General features: G+C 35.6%; 2 protein-coding genes across 2 annotated transcripts in view; one reads left to right on the top strand and one right to left on the bottom strand.

Annotated features, from left to right (window-relative positions):
* LOC129573702 (UDP-N-acetylglucosamine--peptide N-acetylglucosaminyltransferase 110 kDa subunit) overlaps positions 1 to 16,624 on the bottom strand; it is a 44,207-nt gene extending 27,583 nt beyond the window's left edge. The window contains exons 1-6 of the mRNA XM_055454613.1: positions 16,496 to 16,624; positions 15,336 to 16,332; positions 14,082 to 14,292; positions 13,337 to 13,520; positions 13,179 to 13,247; positions 9,092 to 9,288 (exon numbers count right to left, since the gene is read on the bottom strand). Of these exons, the coding sequence (XP_055310588.1) occupies positions 9,092 to 9,288; positions 13,179 to 13,247; positions 13,337 to 13,520; positions 14,082 to 14,292; positions 15,336 to 15,447 (773 nt within the window). The 5' untranslated portion in view covers positions 15,448 to 16,332; positions 16,496 to 16,624. The remainder of the gene's footprint in view (positions 1 to 9,091; positions 9,289 to 13,178; positions 13,248 to 13,336; positions 13,521 to 14,081; positions 14,293 to 15,335; positions 16,333 to 16,495) is intronic.
* Positions 16,625 to 17,012: 388 nt separating this feature from the next.
* Positions 17,013 to 18,215, top strand: LOC129573708 (nucleoside diphosphate kinase). The gene is made up of 2 exons (XM_055454619.1): positions 17,013 to 17,278; positions 17,586 to 18,215. Exons 1-2 carry the CDS (start codon positions 17,105 to 17,107, stop codon positions 17,916 to 17,918), a joined length of 507 nt encoding a protein of 168 aa, XP_055310594.1. The 5' UTR covers positions 17,013 to 17,104; the 3' UTR covers positions 17,919 to 18,215.
* The last annotated feature ends 148 nt before the right edge of the window (positions 18,216 to 18,363 follow it).

Below are 18,363 nucleotides of genomic sequence, written 5' to 3'. Positions count from 1 at the left end.
GCAGAACGCGTGTATTCAACCTGGTGTGTAAATGATTTGCAAATCTATGCATTCATGTGAACGAATCGATGTTATAGTGCTATACTTGTGCGTGTACGTTTTTGTAGTACACAAGTATGAGGGCGTCGTAAAGAACTTTTTGTTTCATTTAGTGTCGATTATTTTGAAATGAATGAGCACACAAATCTAAAGCGATGATAGAAAGGGAAAGTAAGAGCGGGTGCGAGCCAGAGGGAGAGAGAGGGCCAAAAGTATCGGATATTATTTAAGCGACATGAAATATTTATGCTGAAAGCTAAAACGAGCAGCTCAAGTGAATATGCATGTATGCATACATCAATATATTGATGTTGAAAATTTGCCGACAGCAAGGACAGATTATATGATTGAATATATATATATCTGTATACACATTACAATCCGGATGCTAGTTGACGCTTTGACTTATGTACACACATTTTCCCATCACACAGCTTGTAATTCGATATTCAATAATTCGACCCCTGGCCCCCATCCAATGGACCGAAAATGGTTTTACAGCTTTATCGGTTACCAAATCGTTACCAACGAACGCAACGCATCGCAGCGCTATTATTTAATTTCACATTTCAATTAGACGGAATGCGCACCATATTATTCGGTGGTTTTGTGTGTGAGGTGCTTAACCCTCTAGTTCGTAAGACCGCCTTTGGACGGGCAATAGAAAAAAGGCTATATACCGTAAACGATACGTCAGATCACAATGTTTACAACTACATTTTTATCCGTAAACGTGATTTCTTCATCTTTGTCCCTTTCACACGTCAAGCGGTTCATTAGTTATCAACAAGAATTTGCGAGAAAAGCAAAAGTTGACAGAATTAATTATTTTCATTCAAAATTAGACACATTTTTGACACTTTAAAACAATGGTTTTGATTGTTCTCGGATATTTGTCAATAGCATTTTTCTAGTAAACTATGAGGAATTTAGCATTTTAATTATTTTTTTCGTAATCCACGCCACAAAATCAGCTCAAAGTGAGCTCCCCAGTAGTGTTGGCTTCGAACGTTCGTTCGACCGTTCGACAATATAAAAAAAAATTGTTTTGTTCGTTCGTTCGTTCGAAAGTTTTGTAAAAAATTATTTTGTTCGTTCGTTCGTTCGAAAAGTTGAAAATTTTTTTTTTTGCTCGTTCGTTCGTTTGAAATTTATGAAAAAAAAATGTTGTTCGTTCGTTCGTTCGGAAATTGCTATGTTCGACCGTTGGGATTTTTACATTTGAAATACATAGGAAGCAAATACAATTTTGATTTCTTTGGGTAAGACTGAAGGTACAACGTAATTACCGGTGTTATTACTGAGTAATACATCGATCTTATTACCGATCAATAAGTAATTACTAAGATGATAGTTATTACCGATTATTACCGTTAAGTACTTAATTAAACTTTGTACTTAAGCTTAAGTATGTACTTAACGTACTTAACGTACTCAACGTACTTAACGTACTTAATGTACTTAACGTACTTAACGCACTTAACATACGTTAAGTACATACTTAAGCTTAAGTACAAAGTTTAATTAAGTACTTAACGGTAACAATCGGTAATAACTATCATCTTAGTAATTACTTATAAATCGGTAATAAGATCGATAATAATTATTACCAGTGGTATTACTCAGTAATAACACCGGTAATTACGTTGTACCTTCAGTATTACCCAAAGAAATCAAAATTGCTTCTTATGTATTTCAAATGTAAAAATCCTAACGGTCGAACATAGCAATTTCCGAACGAACGAACGAACAACATTTTTTTTTCATAAATTTCGAACGAACGAACGAGCAAAAAAAATAATTTTCAACTTTTCGAACGAACGAACGAACAAAATAATTTTTTACAAAACTTTCGAACGAACGAACGAACAAAACAATTTTTTTAAATGCTTTCGAACGGTCGAACAAGTGTTCGAAAGTGTTCGACGGCCAACACTACTCCCCAGCTCTGTAGAAAAATGGCGCAGTAGAGGGTTAATAGCTACATCGCCGAATTCCATTCTTTTCTTATTATCAGCAAATCGGAAAACGAGCACAAAACGCACGACGGCTGCAAAGAATCAAGTGTTTGGCGGATGAGAAGAGAAGAGGCACAAAAAAGTATGCAGGAAATGAGTGAGTCACATCACATTCCACCGCATTGCTTGAAATGCACACAAAAGTTGTACGAACATAACACAAGCTTAGCTTTTGATGCCATATAGCTTCATTTACAGAGAAAGAGAGACAGAGATAGAACTGTGGAGCCATGTGCTTTTGCTCCTAAACAACGGAATTTGACTTTTCTTTTTCAAAATCGATGACACACGTTTACGCATCTCTTGCTGCCTAAATCTTTGTCTCTGTGAATGCCAAACAGAGCCAAAAAGGAACAATTAATGTCTGTGCGACTGCCAACAGAGAGAATAATAAAAAAACAAACGTCAAAGAACTTCTTATTAAAACAATCGCAAAAATTCAGCACAACAGTTTCGGATGGCATCTCATATATTGTTCGTTGTTATAGTCTTAAAGAGTCAGCGATATGAACGATGTTTTTTGATGATGTTGCTATTTCGAAAACCGTCTCGAAACTAATATAACAAATTCGAATTTTGACTTTGATGGATTGATTTTTTTTGTGTATAATATAAAAGTAAATACCGTTTAGAATTTCGTTGAGAAAACCCAAAAGAAGAAAAGAAAAAAAATCGAACCCAACAAAACAACAAGAACTAATCCCAGAAAAACGTTTCTTAAACACTGGATGAACTAAATGTGTATGTATATATTTTTGGTCGGGCGAATAATATTGGCTTCTTCTTGTTACTGCCTGAGATGCAAGGCGAACAAAAATACCGAGAAAGAAAACTTAAAAAATAGAGAGAGAGCAAAAACAGAACATGTAAGTTCGAACTATGCTATGCTACTACTGAATGCCATGGAACGCGCGACCGATTATAAAACATGCCACCGATTTTCTGCTGTTGTATTGTGTAGTGCTTTATTTCTCTCTATCTATTCGCTATTTTTTTGGCCGAGTATATTGTGTTCTGTGTGTTTCTCGTCATCTCTCCCGTTTTCAGTTGGGCTGCGAGGTGCGTACGTGTGTTGTTGTTATCTTCGTTGTCGTCGTCGTTGTGCGCCACAACTATCAATGCGCACGGCATCGAAGAAGCTTTGACATCGCACAAGAGAGCGAACAGCCTGTTTACGACGATCCGGATAGGAGTGTGAATGGGGAATACATTTTATCCACATTTCCATTCTATACTATTGTTTCGCATACACGTATGGAGTGATGTCTGTCTATATATGCGTGAAAAGCGTACAAAGCTTTCGACTCGGTGAGCTTGGGGAGTATTTGTTATGTGAGCAATCTGTAATGAGCTTTTCCATTATAGTTACTCCCTTTTGTCTGTCTGTTTCTTTCTCTCACCCTCTCTCTTTCCCAGTTCCATCTGATACCATTTGCATTTTTTTTTGTCTTTTTCTGCGCGCAATCTCCTCTCTCTCAGTTACTCAGCTCGAATTCTCTTCCGAATGTAATCAGCGGATGGATTGGATGACTGAATGCTGTCGCAGTTTGACTAAAGGCCATATATGCGTCTCGAGCCCGTCATATTTACGGCAATGATTGTTTACACACGTCTCAATCGCATCGAAATCAATTCATTCAATGGAATCCTCATAAATTAATCGCAAATTCCGATGCCATTTGTCAGTAGATTTGATGTGAAATTCAATCTCAATTCATTTTGTTTGGGACGCTTTTTTTCTATCCGCCATCACCAAAACTGGTGAATTGGTTGTGTGTTTGTGAGCTTGCGCAAATATCTATCTATTTAGCATAACATTCGAAGCAAAACCGCAGGACAAAGGGGGGGAAGGGGGGTTAAGCGAGATATACTTTACCAGGATTGAATGATCCCAAAGGACGCTGAAACACACATCATATTTGCTCTTATGTATGCATATGGGAAAACTGATGATCGCTCGTTGTAATCAACTGTGAATGAGTTGCGATATGAAATCGAAACCAATTGGGAGTGATGCGAAAAGTCAAAGCCTGAACCGACATCAAACGTTTTCTTGACAACATCAACCTCGTCGTCATCGAAGAAAAATGACATTCGATTTCATGTTCATACACAAACAATCGGCCAATTATCCCCATTTGGTGTTCTTGAATTTGTTGACAACACACTCACAGCCGAACCGAGCTGAAAATCCGTACAAAAGGCAAATAAATTACCCGAAATCATTAGCCGTAAGGAATTCTTAGAAATGCAAAAGCATTTGAACGAATCTCCATTGGCAAACACATGCGAGTTCAATGCGAACGACACTTTTGTGTACCGAATTTGAATTGCGTATTGAATATGCACCGAAAACAATGTTTCGCATATAGTTTTGTGACATGGCAATTGTAAGACGATGATGGTGGTTTACGAGCGATACCAAATAACTTTTGTCATGAAAATCTTCCGACATTGAAGGCTGTCTGTGGCTCTATTTCGTATATCTGACACACACACACATGCTCATATAACATCGGTTTTTATTATATGTGAAAGTCGAAACTAACGACACAAGTATAATACTTGGCGACTAGAAAAAGGCCAACCGAAATTGTTCTGACAAGTGAAAGCGGCTTTGTTCTAATCATACTCACAAATTAGGATACAGTTGATTGTTTGATAAAACACAAGAGATTACAAATGTACTGCACATCGGCAACTTCATTAAAATTCAATTAGAGCTTAGTTTTATCATTTGTTTTTATAGTGGATAAAATGGCATCGAGCGTTGATATTTCAAATGGCTTCGTGTATGTATGTATGTGGCTGTTGCTGCTTTTGACGCTGATCGAATGGGTGGAATAACATTACCAAATGTCTGTATATTGAACGTTGACTGTAAACGCGAACGAAGATAGATATTAGCTGTGTGTGTGTGTGTGGCCGCAATAAAGATTTACAACTTCGAAGAATTTCAATCCCAAGTTAATATGTAATCGCATAATAAATGCTTGCGCTGTGTTTTTCATATGCCATTCAAACGTATCCACTTTCCAATGCATAGAATACTCGCGTGCATTTTGCATGGAGGTATATGAATTTTTCACTTTTCAATTTCCATGCAAATGCCATAATTTACTTAATCAGAATATCTGATTCAGAAATATCTTTGTGTGAATATATCGATATTGCAGTCGATAGTCACTTTTATCGCTGGAAACCTGTGCACAGAACCGGTGTAGATATGTTAGCAACGATGAAGATAAATCTGGCAATTCTTCCGAAGTACACTCGATTTTCATACAAAAGAAAATTGGCAGCCATTGTTTCGGTTCGATGTTGTGCCAATAAATTTCCTTATCTTTATTTATAATCTAGCATTTCATTTTCAATTTGCTCCACATATTCCAAATTGAATGGGATTTAACGGGAACATTTTACAATTCGTTGTAAACACAAATCAAAATACCAGCAGCATTTTATCTACCGTTTTTTGGTCAACCAGATTCAAATGCGCTGATAGTCTCGGAGAGAGCGCATGTGGTGAATGGGTTGTTAAACGCAATGTCGCAGCAACAGCAGTAGCAGCCACATGATTGACTAATCAAATGGGTCTGTCTCGACTGCTTTTATGGAGATGATATCATTTATTTTATTTTTGTGAACTGACTGAGATGGAGGGAGAGAGAGAGAGAACTGAAGTAAGGGTGTTCGATTCACTTCTGACATTCAATCTCGAATTTCCATGCATCGTATTTTGCATATTGCAGCACCTACAACATTTTTTTTTCCCGAGTCCCGAACGGGGGCATTCAGCCTTCGGGAACATTGCAACAGTGCAGCAACACGAGCACATGTTATCAATGAGCGATGTGAATGTGCTTGCATACAAATTGGAGCGAGACGATAAAAAAGAGTCGTAAAACTGTTTCAACTCATACTAACATGCCGCACATTTTGTTGTCTGCATAGTTTTGTAGCTAATTTTCGGTGATGTTGCCAACTTTAAACATGACATCGAAAGTTGTATTTTTATTGCTGCTGCTGCTTTTTTTTCGTCCCGGCACTTGGAATGCATTCACAATTTCCATTGATTAGATTTTTCATGTTTATGCATAAACATGGTGCATGCACCCCGCGGTCATAGATTCTGACGCCCGCACGCCGAGGGGGGAGGGGTAAATTTTCAAATTTCAATCAAAATGTAAGGAGGTAATTTCAAATGTTTTCCATAAAATTGAGGGGGTAAAATCTAATTTTTGTAAGGAAAATTGCGGAACAAATTCATTTCAAAATCAGTTTACTTAAGTGCCAAAATCTTCTAGTAAGAAATGTGGTCCGGTGCAATCATTGGGTTTGCCTGGAGTGGGTTTTCCCAATTTTAACTTCTCAGGCAAAAAACCCGTGGATTCGATTGCACATCTGTTTAATGATATGTCTTTCTTTGCAGAGATCGTCGGAAATTCACGAAGTTTATATTTTTTCAAAGCAAATTCTTCGTTAATTTGTTGAAATATGCCACATTTATCACACGGATTATTTTCACCAAATACAACCAAGTCGATCCACAGCAATCTGACACAAAAAAAAGATCAAAGGATGGTCAACGGTTGAGATGCTCAAAATGATTGAGATTTTGAAGCTCGAGGCTCTACCAAACTGAAACTTAATTACAATTTCAATGACTGCGTTTTCAAAATAAAAATGGTTTTTGAATAAAGATTCAATGTAAAGTGATACATCTTTAATTTAATCAGGGACAAATTTTTAGTGGGGTGAACAGAATTTTTCTACAATCAGAGGGGGGTAATTTATTTAGCGCACTCAAGGGGGTAATACGGACCCTGCGGACCCTCATCAGAAGCTATGCCCCCGGTAAAGGAGTTTATTCAAAAGAGAATTTTTATTTACGAATTATGCCAGTGAACTGATGTTACTGCGTCGATCAATCATGTAGAACATTTTGGGATTCAGCGATGCGCGTTGCCATCGTTGATCGAAAAATAAAAGAAGCATCGCATTCATTCTTGCAATCTTTGGCTATAGATATGGTTGGGATTTCATTAGATGTATTTCGCTCCATATGCTAAATCGATTGCGATATGAAATATAAATTGGTAAAGTGTTCGGAAATTCGATGAATTGTGACGAGACACCCGATGTATCTATATTGAATTTGATTTGAGCTTTGTTCGCATTTTGTGTCATATCCCACTTTATCCCCTTTTGATATTCCGAGACGGATGTATCGAAATGGCGGGGAGCTTTTAGATATACACGAAGATGAAAAGAGATAAACGCAATAATGGATATAACAGCAAACAAGTGGGAAAAGTGGCCGCCAAGACAAGAAACAGATACGAGAAAAGCAAACTAGAAGAATTGTGCAAATAAGGCCAATAAAATTCACATTTAATGACGACAAGTATCATTGTCGATAATGTGTGTTGAACAATGTACGTATTATTTATCGGACATTATGCGAATCCGGTTGGTTTTTTCTCTGTTTATTGTTTCGCCTAATGCTCGCGGAGTGTTGCTTGGGATCAAAGCTATTGCCAAACAAACGTTTTCTTTTTTCTGCTCGTCAATTTTTTCCTCGTTTACCATTAAAATCTCGTTGGCACAATATAAATGTGCCATGTCTCTTCCAACCGATCGATTCAATGTCATCGCAATTTCCGCTTAAGCTTGGTGTAAACTCGAAGCATTTTATTCCGATTTCTTTCCAATAAAATAATTTGCAATGCTCTTATTTTCCATTTTGTGCCTATGCTTTAGTTGAACCACAACCGAGAGCAGCACATTTCAATTCGGTCCCGACCCGCGTAATCCAAAAAGCCGATTCAATCATTCAATTGATGTTGCTGCTGATGCGGTTCGATTTCCTCCATCTCGCTTTTCCTTCATCTCTTCCTTAACCATATATTATCTTCAGTTGTGCTCATTTATTTTGAACACACTTAAAGTACTACTCAGATTTAATAAACTTTTTTTCCCCTCGATTTCTTCTACTAAGTCTTCAATTTCGTGCTCGTTTCGAATCACCTAAGCCAGTGGAATGAGGAAAATCTTGAACCAAATTAAATGCAACGAATACGATTCAAGTATTTTACATATATCAAAACATGAATTCATTGTAAAGATGGTGGAAGTTTTTCAAGCGGGTCTCTCGTTATACCCTCACAATTGGCGAAATAATGGTGTATGGCAACTTGATTTATGTTTCAAACTTTTTTCTTTCTAATTCATATCGTCTGAAACAGACAAGACAAACGAATCATGCGAAAAAGGCAGATAAGACCAAATAGAAAATGTGAATTCCATGTGAAAGTAATCAGAAAAGTCAACGTGTTTGCGTTTGATTTATTTCCAATTAAAATTCATTGAAGCATCCAAAGAGTCAATGCAGAATTGCATAGACAAATCGATTAGACTGATGACAATCGCATCAATTTGCCGAACAATTGAGCTGTGCGAGAGCTGTGAATGCATTGTTGTATGTTACGAAATGAACTTTGAACTTTGCACATTGTTCACATACCGTATGGGTTTTGCATTTTCGAGATGCTCGCCCTACCATGCGAATTACCAATTCCACTTCAAAATCAATATAAATGAATTAAATTCTGCGGTGTGCAAACAATATGAGAATGCAAATTTTAAATTGAATCATTTTTGCTAACAATTGCCAGATATGCAAATTATGCGCAAACATGGACTTAACAAAAAAAAAGTTGAGTGAGTGGATGGTTGGCTGTGTCAAATTTGAGTTCAGAAAATGAATTGAAAGTTGATGAATACGAACGAGATTAAAATAATGTATGGTTGGTGATTGCCAAATAGTCAATTGACGTGCAATCAACAAACTTTCTGCTTCTCAATAAAATGATCGAACATCAGCTTTTCATATGGAATCGACAAGTTTTGGATAAACAAATTCACTTTATTGTGCATTTATAAAAATTGTCGCAGAATTAACATATTGAATCGAACTGAGTGGAAATTTTCCACAAGTAAATTATTGAAAATAATCAAAGAAAATCACTTACCGATCAAAAATGCGAGCCTCCTTCAACACATTGCCCAAATTGATGTATGCATCCAAAAAGTTTGGATCCAATGTGACGGCCTTTTCGAAATGATGAATTGCTAACCAGATTTCGCCTTGAGCATTGAATACACATCCCAAGTTGCTCCAGGCGACGGCAAAATCAGGGCGAGTTTCAATCGCCTTCAAGTAGCACGCCTGAGTGGTTTTGTGCGCACGGTTTTGTTTTTGAGTTTTGGTATTAGTTTTTTTTTTTAATTTGAACAAAAAAAAACAATTTGCATTGCAAATCGATCGTTTATGAAAGAAAAAACAAAAAAAAAGAAAAGAAAAAACTGAGTTAGATTCTCAACGAAGAACATATATGAGTAAAAATGAGAAATTTTTTTTTGGTAAAAAACAATTTAAATCTGTGGCATTTAGAAGGTGAATTTTTTAGAAGAGACAAAATTGCGCTCAATCGATTTCAAATTCAAATCCGTCTGAAATCAGTTTGGTGATTTCATATGCTTCGGTTTTTTGGGTGTTGAGATATTTTCTTTTGTTTCTTTGTTGTCATTTGGAAATGTGTTCACTTTTTTTTTCAAAAAAATGCATTTTGCTTCACACAAATCAATAAAAAACAATTTTACAGAGCCTAGCAATGAAACAAAAAATTATTATAAAGCAACCTAAATGCTGTTGTTCCATGTATATATTCTATCGAAAGTGTATCATTTTTATTTGTTTATTCTCAACATATTGTTTTTCTGGAAAAAAGAAATCTGGACTTGTTTGTTCAAACAACAAAAATATTTGGTTTACAAATGTTCGTTTTACGTGAATCGAAAACCGTTTGTTTCACAAATTGAACACTTTCAATAGAATATAAACTGTAATAACAAAGAAAAAAAAAACGAAATTGATTTACGCACAAAAAGTAGCTATCGCATTTTGATAACTACTTGCAACATGTTAGAAGTAATGAACGCAAGTCTATATAGCCACGTATAATGCTGAACAAGTTGTACGCCAAAAAATGTAACAAATTTGCTGATTTACGCACACAAAACATCACATGAACTAGGTTGTTTTTCCAATTTGGTCACCACCGGTTTGATAGTTCGGAGACGCGTATCGTTCAGAGTAGAAATATTTATAGTAAAGGCATTGTTTTCCTTATATTCAAGTTAAACCACCGGATATTCGCGTCACGTCCCAAATCAAATGGATGGCTTTGGCTTCAATTTGATTCAGATTCGGATTTTTCAATTTGTTCAATCGAAATCTATTTATTTTTATTCTGTTTCAAATGAAAGTTGACGATATGTGTGTGTCGTCCACGTATATATGACAAAAGGCATTGAATTTGTGTTTCTAAATCAAAATGAAGCGCATTTTGCGGAATGTTGAATAGAAAATTGGAAAAACATCGTTCGTTCAAATGTGACACGCAATAATTTACGCCAACAAGAAAATCCTAAAATTAAAGATAAAATATTTGATTTCCAGGTTTCAACCATATATATATTCAACTGAATTGTTTGATGCCAAATGTGCGTGCAATTGCCTAGAAATGGTGGAAATTACACGAAAAAAATATGGAAGATTGTGATTGATCGTAGACGGTTATCATCAGAATTGATTGGTTCGACTAGAATATGAGGCTTTTTGACTGACCCATTTATTTTTCTCTTGCACGCTTGAAACTTGAAATACCGCGCTGTCAACATTTGAAAATGTATTCAAAGGAATGGAGAGAAATCCTTGAATGAAATGATTCAGAATTGAGTTGATTCTCACATCAATCAAAAGTTCTCTAATTCAATCATTGATGATGTGATTGAAGAGATGGAACAAGATTGGGAAGAACGACGATCGCATTTATCGCGATGAAATGATTGACAACAAAATTTCGGTTCAGAAATGCACGCACCTTTTCTCATGAACAAAATCGCATTTGCTAATAAAATTCTACGAATTCAATGAATTTCAAACAAAAAATTTAAAAAAAAAATTCATCACATTTAATTTCTATTCGGTTTTTGGAAATTTTGATTTGGTTCTTTTTTCTAAAAAAAAATTGTTTTTGTTTTGTGAATAAGATTGGTTGGTCATTTAGTATCCACATTACTTTACCTGAACTGGTACACACTATTTGAACATATTAAACCGCTCTATTTTTCTAGATTTATTTTCAGTTTCAAAATCCGGGGAAGGGCAATGGCTCTTTGCAAAATGCATTGCATTTTTTGTGGGTGTGTGACGAAAATTCATTCATTTCGGTATTTTGAATTTGGTTTTAAGTGTGTTTGTGTGTGGTTGTGTGAAGTTGTTCAATGTGCCACTTTTTTTCTGTTCGCGCAATTCATTTGCTCATTTCTTTTCTCATTTTGTTCTTGGAATTGTGTGTATTTGGTTTGATTTTTTTTTATAAAAAGAAATATTCAGTCATTTAATAATTTTTCTATCCCTATTAAATGTATGTGTCGATTGTGATCCACTGAAATCATTTTATTTAAGAATAATAATAAATTTGATAAGTGAGAGGAGGATACAAAATATTTTTTAGCTGGAAAAAAATCATCATTTGTTTGTTGTAAAATAAATTGTAAATATAAATTGCGCATTCGATCCACATTCATTCGTCAACTTCAGCATAAGCTCTGATAGATGTGTACTCTGACTTGCATATATTTAAATGGACCCATTTTTTTTCAAGTAAAAGAAAAGTTGTGCACGTCGTGTTATTTTCGAATATCAGAGCGTATGAAAGCCAATCAAGCACATCGAATATGCCTGCTGCAACTCGAGTTTGACAAAGCGGCAAAATCGTCAATAATTTGATTTTTTTCTTGTACATTTATTTCCATGTGATTCTTAATTTTATTTGATTTAAATCTTAATTCAATTTCAATGCAATGCAAATTATTTTGAAGATTTATCCGCTGTTGTCAGTGGCTGTTTTTCCAATTCGAGGCGCATTAATTTTTATTTTCCACGATATCGACCGGGGCCAAATTCGGCCGATTTCATTTTGTCGGAAAACGTGTACAATTGTGATGAACGAAAAATGCTATGAGATATCCTACGCATCAAATCCCTATCGCAAGTAACAAATCAGCTGTTTTTTTTTTCTGTCAAGGAACGAAAAATACACACATCGAAATCACCAACACAGGTCAATTAGAGGTCACATTTGCCGTTTATCCAAGTCCGATTTATTTTTCTCGAAAATAAAACCACAATATCCATACTTCCTGATCGAAATAGTGAAAGAATATTCAATCAAAAAAAAAACAAAACGCCAAAATGTCACTTTACGCAAAGAATGATATCTACGCACAATACAATAAACGATTTTATTTCACACAGAAATGTTTAAACCATTTAACTGCATCTTTATTTTTTGCAATGAATCAATGAGTGGTATGCACCCATGCCTTAAACCGGGTTAAATGGTAATACGCATTTCAAATTGCCTGAATGAGTATGAATGGAATGATAGCCTAAATTGTCAATAACATTTCGAAAAATAAAGCCTGCGCATCGTGATGAAATTAAACGTACCAGCAATTATAAATTAAATTACGCATATGAACAATTTGAACCAACAATGAGAGAGATAGAAACAAAGAGAGTGAGATAGAGTGAAAAAAAACCAAATTAATGGAGCAACACCCGACCGTTCGATTTCGTTGTGAAATGGTCAAACAAAAATTATCGCGCTGGGAAACGGTTCGTTTTTTATTTTGCAAAATGTGTTATGAATATTGACTGATTTGAGTTGATCCAACAGACACATTCGACAATTCCAGCATTCACTCACCACAAAGCACTTGCCGAATCATTTCAATCGGTTCAATAGATGTGATTTTTTTTTGTAGAGCTTGTCAACTAGTTTATGCAAAGTAACTACGAAAAACTAATCGGAGCAATCCGATTTTTCATGTGGGGAAAGGAAAACAATTGGAAAAAAAGTCAATATGATGTGGAAGCAATCATAATTGAACCATTTTGAATTGATTCAACAATACGATCGCCAAAATTATATAATTAAAAATCGCCATATTTTGTTTTAAATTTCGAATGTCTTTTGATGTTCATACCTTCGCCTCGTCCAATCTACCCAATGCTTTTAACAAATTTCCCAGATCACTGCGCACACAATATAAATCCTGCAATGAAGAAGAATAGAAACATTTCAATTAGATGTGGGTTTCAAGCGAGAATAGTGAATAATAAGTCGATGGGCAGTAGCTCGTACCGGATTGTACTGCAATGCAGTAACATATGCTTGAACAGCTTGTTCCATATCTCGTGCTGCGACCAAAGCAGCGGCCAAATTGATGTAGCCATCAATGAAATCGGGCTTGAGACGAACGGCATGCCGGTAATTTTCCAATGCTTCTTGTAACTGTCCACGTTCCTTGTACACATTGCCCAAGTTGCTGCAGCATAAAAAGAAGAAGAAAATGATTCAAATATTCGATTCGTTCAAATATTAAATTCACCATTGCACAAGCATAAGGATATTGGAATAATTCAGTGAAATGTAAACAACGCATAAAATTGAAAAATATTGCCATTGAAAAGGACGATTTTTATAAATTTTTTCCAAATCCAAATGGGTATTTTTGTTTTGTTTTTGTCGAATTTCAAAATCCAGTTGAACCAAATAAATTTTGAGTTAATTTTGATTGTGGTGCCGCCCATTGTATAATTTTGAGATTGAACGTAATATTTTTCGTTCTGTTGTTTGTTTATGAAACAAAGGGGAAACCTTTCGAATGTGATATGACCATAATATAATTCACATTTCACATTCGTAAAATTTCCCCTCGGTATGTCAATTTTGTGTGTGTGTGTGTGTCATTCTCTTTGTTTTGGTTTTTGATCTCCGTAATGAAAATGGTTCGATTTTTGCCAACAAAAAATAATAATATCGAAAAGAATTTTGAAGATGCGCAAATATTAGTTTTGATGCTGTCTAGATTGACTGCTTTGATTACCTGTATGCTTCGGCTAGAAGTGGATTTTGTTTGATGGCCAATGTCGAAAAGTGTGCTGATTTATCAAATCGTCGACACTGGAAGTGAATGGATGACAGGAGCAATAGGACGCCCGTGTTGCTGCTATCTTGTCGCCATAGTTGCATGCAGTGTCGTTCAGCATTTTCATAGTCCACTGCTTGGTATTCCCGATGGGCGAGCTCTAGTAAACCTGTTAGAGTTTTTTTTTTTCAAAATCATAACCAAAAATCATTATTCATTCATTTTTTACGATTTGTTTACATGGGATTTCGAATTCATATGCAAATCAAATGTCGATTATGCTTTGTGTGCGTCCGACAATTGTATCAAGTCACACTGAATCATACGCATACACATAATTCGTTTATCAAGAAAGAAAGAAAAAAAATATGGACGCAACGTGTTGTCAGTGTGAAAATTTTCCACAATACAACGGAATTTTCGTAATGAAAACCAAAACAGAAATGACAGTTAAATCGTGAGATATATCTTATAAATGTATAAGACATTTTTCTACACTGGTGTCCCTAATGATCGGCCTTGGCATTCATTGATTCATTGTGTGTGAATGTGTATTTGTTTTGTTTCATTTTTTTTCGTTCTCGCTTCCAATCGTTCGATGCTATCGTAGGCTACATGTAGTATCAGGTCTGAGAGAGTGCTATTTGTTAATGATAGAACAAAAACATATACGTCAAGCGAAACGCGTTCATTCCAATTCGTCAATATGCCCTCCCGAAAATAAACGCACGAAATAAGCATGTACATCGCACACAAAATGGATATGTCATTAGATTTTGTGTATGGAAAATTCTGCTTGAATTCATGTTTGGCTTAGTCAGCACGTAATTGTTAGAAACACGTGAAGATATGAGAGTCGGTCGAATTTTGTTGACAAAATATGATGAAACACATTGGTGGCAAAAAAAAATGACGTAACACATACACACCATGCGAAATGAACAAAATGCTGACTTAAAATTGGGTAATTAATTGCATGTATTTAGAGGAGGAGAGCGAACAAAAATGGTCGGAATTTTTTTTAAATCTGTTATCTAGAAGCAAGTGTCACCGCATTCTACGATTAGCATACTTGCTCGGTTTGTCTTGATATGTAACGAACGTCAGCAGCAGCAACAATAACAATCAAAAAGTTTGCATTTATAATGGATTTTTGTAACAATTCATATCGCATCGAATTGAATGGAATCGTGGCTTTTTTGGGGAACTTACCGACTGGCGTAATTTGTTGTATGCCATCAGTCATTGTCTTGATTATAATGCTGGTTGATTGTGGTAAAATTTGTTGATCTGCCTGCCGTATGACTGGCTGTTGTCCTTGCATGGTTCGCTATTTTCTAAAGTTCCACTGATTCTTTTTTTCTCTTCGTTTGATTTTGCCTTACTTTTTTTTATCGCACTCTTCTCTTGTCTCACTACTTTGTGCTTTAAATGCTTCTTTTTTACTTCTTAGTCGTCGATTGTACACCGTACACTGTACGAGCGCTGTGTGTGATATTAGAGATTACCACTTAAGGTTAAGATAACCAACAAAATACAAAAAAATAGAAGCAGCAATAGTTAACTAACTCCTGTTTTCACGTTTTTTTTTCTCTGACGATTTGCCTATTTATTTTGAATCACCATGTACTTATAACTTGCACTTTGTTTTCTGTCTTGGTTGTTTTTTTTTGTGTGTTGTGGTTGCCTCTTTGATTTTGGCTTAATTTGTCACGTAAATTAATTCACATCTAAAAGCAACGAAATTCTCAAAAACTTTCATTCACGCGAATGATTTTACACAGTAGATTGAATTGTAACTCGCTTTTAGCAATCGCTGTGATGAACGTGTTAGCATTTATTCTGTGCTTGTGTGCAATTTTTTTGCCTTCAATGCCAAACGAAGACGGTAAAACTCTTTTTTTTAATATGATTTTTCTCTTTTGTTATTTTAATACTGTGCGTCGTCTTATACATACTTCCTCGCTCCGTCTCGCTATTCACTAACATAGAAGCTAATATAGGATTGCATGTGTGTGTGTGTATGTGTGTGTCTGTGCGAGTGAATGAGTGTGTTTTTGTGCGTGCATGTGTTTGTATTTTTTCTCTCGTCTACCTTTACATTGTTCGACAGCCGATGTGGATATGGTTGTCCATCTTATTCATATGCTATTCTCAATTATACCGAATTTTTTTCCGAAATTAGAGAAATTCTCTCATTCAACATCAGCTGATGAAATTTCAAAAAAAAGTTCATTGAGAAAATTGGAGAGAAAAAATAAATTATAGAATGATTACATGAAGTCATGAAGATGTTTCAAATAGACCGAAATTATTGACTTTCAATCAACGTTTCTTTTATTTTGTCATTTTGTCTCTCTTTTGTTCATTACTTTTTCTTCGTTGGCTTCTGCGTTCCGTTGGATGTGTATTTGTGGCATGTGTGTGTGCGTTTCTGGATTTGTCAATGTATGCAAGATTTGTGGTAATTTTCCTACAAGCCACTCTGAGCCGGATACTCTGAATCGATGAAATTTCAAGATGGCTACCAATTCATCACATACACATATTTGACATTGCTGATTCGTTTCATTTTTCAATACCGCTGTCATTAGCGCCAAGTTCAAACCCATTTTTTCGCCATTGATTCCAGCTACTTGATGCAATCCAGAAATTACATCAATGCATCTTTATTTCAATGCAATCGATTTCAAGGATGTGAAAAATGAGAAAAATATTTTTTCTCCCATTCAACTGCGATGAATACTGAATAGTTTTTTCCCCCTAGTATCGAACTGGTAGCGCCACATCATTTGTTCGCGAACTAGTTGGTTTTAGTTTAGAGCGACTCGTTTGCTCTTGGTCGTGTGCTTATATAAGGCTGAACGCATACACCGGCACACACGTGTACATACGATAAATTGCGCATAGAGACGTGAGACAGAGGCTATGAGCGAAACTGAATTTGATATTGCCGTCATTCCAAGTTGTGTGATCGTTAAATGATCTGTACTTTATTGGCATTTTTCTCGTATATAGCAAAAATAATGGCCGGCAACCAAGAACGTACTTTTATCATGGTTAAACCAGACGGTGTCCAACGTGGTATCGTCGGTGAAATCATCAAACGTTTCGAAGCTAAAGGCTTCAAATTGGTTGGATTGAAATTCGTTTGGGTAAGTGATCAGAAAAACATAATTTTTTTCCGGTTTTGTAACATTTTCATAGAACATTGTAACATTTTGTACGACGGATATTCAATGAGAGAGAAAAAACACACACCACATCGTACATTCGAAATGCATTTCAATCACAAAAAAAAATTAATTTATCAAACAAAAATTGCATTTTGATAAAAAATAATAATATTGAAAATGCGATTTGCTTCATATTTTATATGCAAATTACAGTGTGAGATAATTAACAGAGACCTAATTTCTAACCCAACTTTTTTTTTCTCTTGCATTCGTTTCGTTCACTCAGCCAACACAAGAATTGTTGGAGAAGCACTATGCTGATCTCGCCGGTCGTCCATTCTTCCCAGGATTGGTTAAATACATGAGCTCCGGCCCAGTCGTGCCAATGGTTTGGGAAGGTTTGAATGCCGTTAAGACTGGTCGTCAAATGTTGGGCGCCACCAACCCAGCTGACTCATTGCCAGGCACCATCCGTGGTGATTTGTGCATTCAAGTCGGCCGTAACATCATTCACGGTTCAGATGCCGTCGAATCGGCAAACAAGGAAATTGCCCTGTGGTTCGGCGAAAAAGAAGTCGTCTCATGGACCCCAGCCAACAAAGACTGGATCTACGAATAAATGTTACAACGTCATCCCAACAACCACAAAAAAATCCAACATACAAACATTCACCGAATTGATTCCTGTGAGCTTCGCGAGAAAAAAAAGAAGATGAAAAAAAATACAACGTTTTGATACAATCTGAAAATCTGTTTAACAAAAATTTATACATCTGCCGAAGCAGACAAAAACAATATTTAGATTTATTTGAATTGTAATTTCTTCTGGAAAGATGTTTTGTTTTCTCTTTTTTTGCAAAAAAAATCTTTGCTCCGATAAATATAATATAATAATATTTTAAAAACAAAAAAAATACATTGTGTTCATTTTCTTATGCGCTATATAACGGTATTATCAGATCGTATTCACGTTTGACCCGAAAAACCAATCTGGTTCAAAGTCATCTGAATGCTAAACTATTACAGTTACATGATGACGCCAAAGGAAGTAAGAAACATCGCCG

Source organism: Sitodiplosis mosellana, unplaced genomic scaffold, assembly GCF_009176505.1.
Source record: "Sitodiplosis mosellana isolate CC-2019 unplaced genomic scaffold, AAFC_SMos_1.0 Smas_scaffold_6102, whole genome shotgun sequence".
NCBI lineage: Eukaryota > Metazoa > Arthropoda > Insecta > Diptera > Cecidomyiidae > Sitodiplosis > Sitodiplosis mosellana.
The sequence above is the reverse complement of the archived record's forward strand: the minus strand, read 5'-3'. Positions and strand labels throughout refer to the sequence as shown.

Excerpts from the sequence above, each read along its gene's own strand:
- LOC129573708 (XM_055454619.1), top strand. The coding sequence starts at position 17,105 with ATGATCTGTACTTTATTGGCATTTTTCTCGTATATAGCAAAAATAATG. Across the intron at positions 17,279-17,585 it reads TTGGATTGAAATTCGTTTGG|CCAACACAAGAATTGTTGGA; the intron begins GTAAGTGATCAG and ends TCGTTCACTCAG.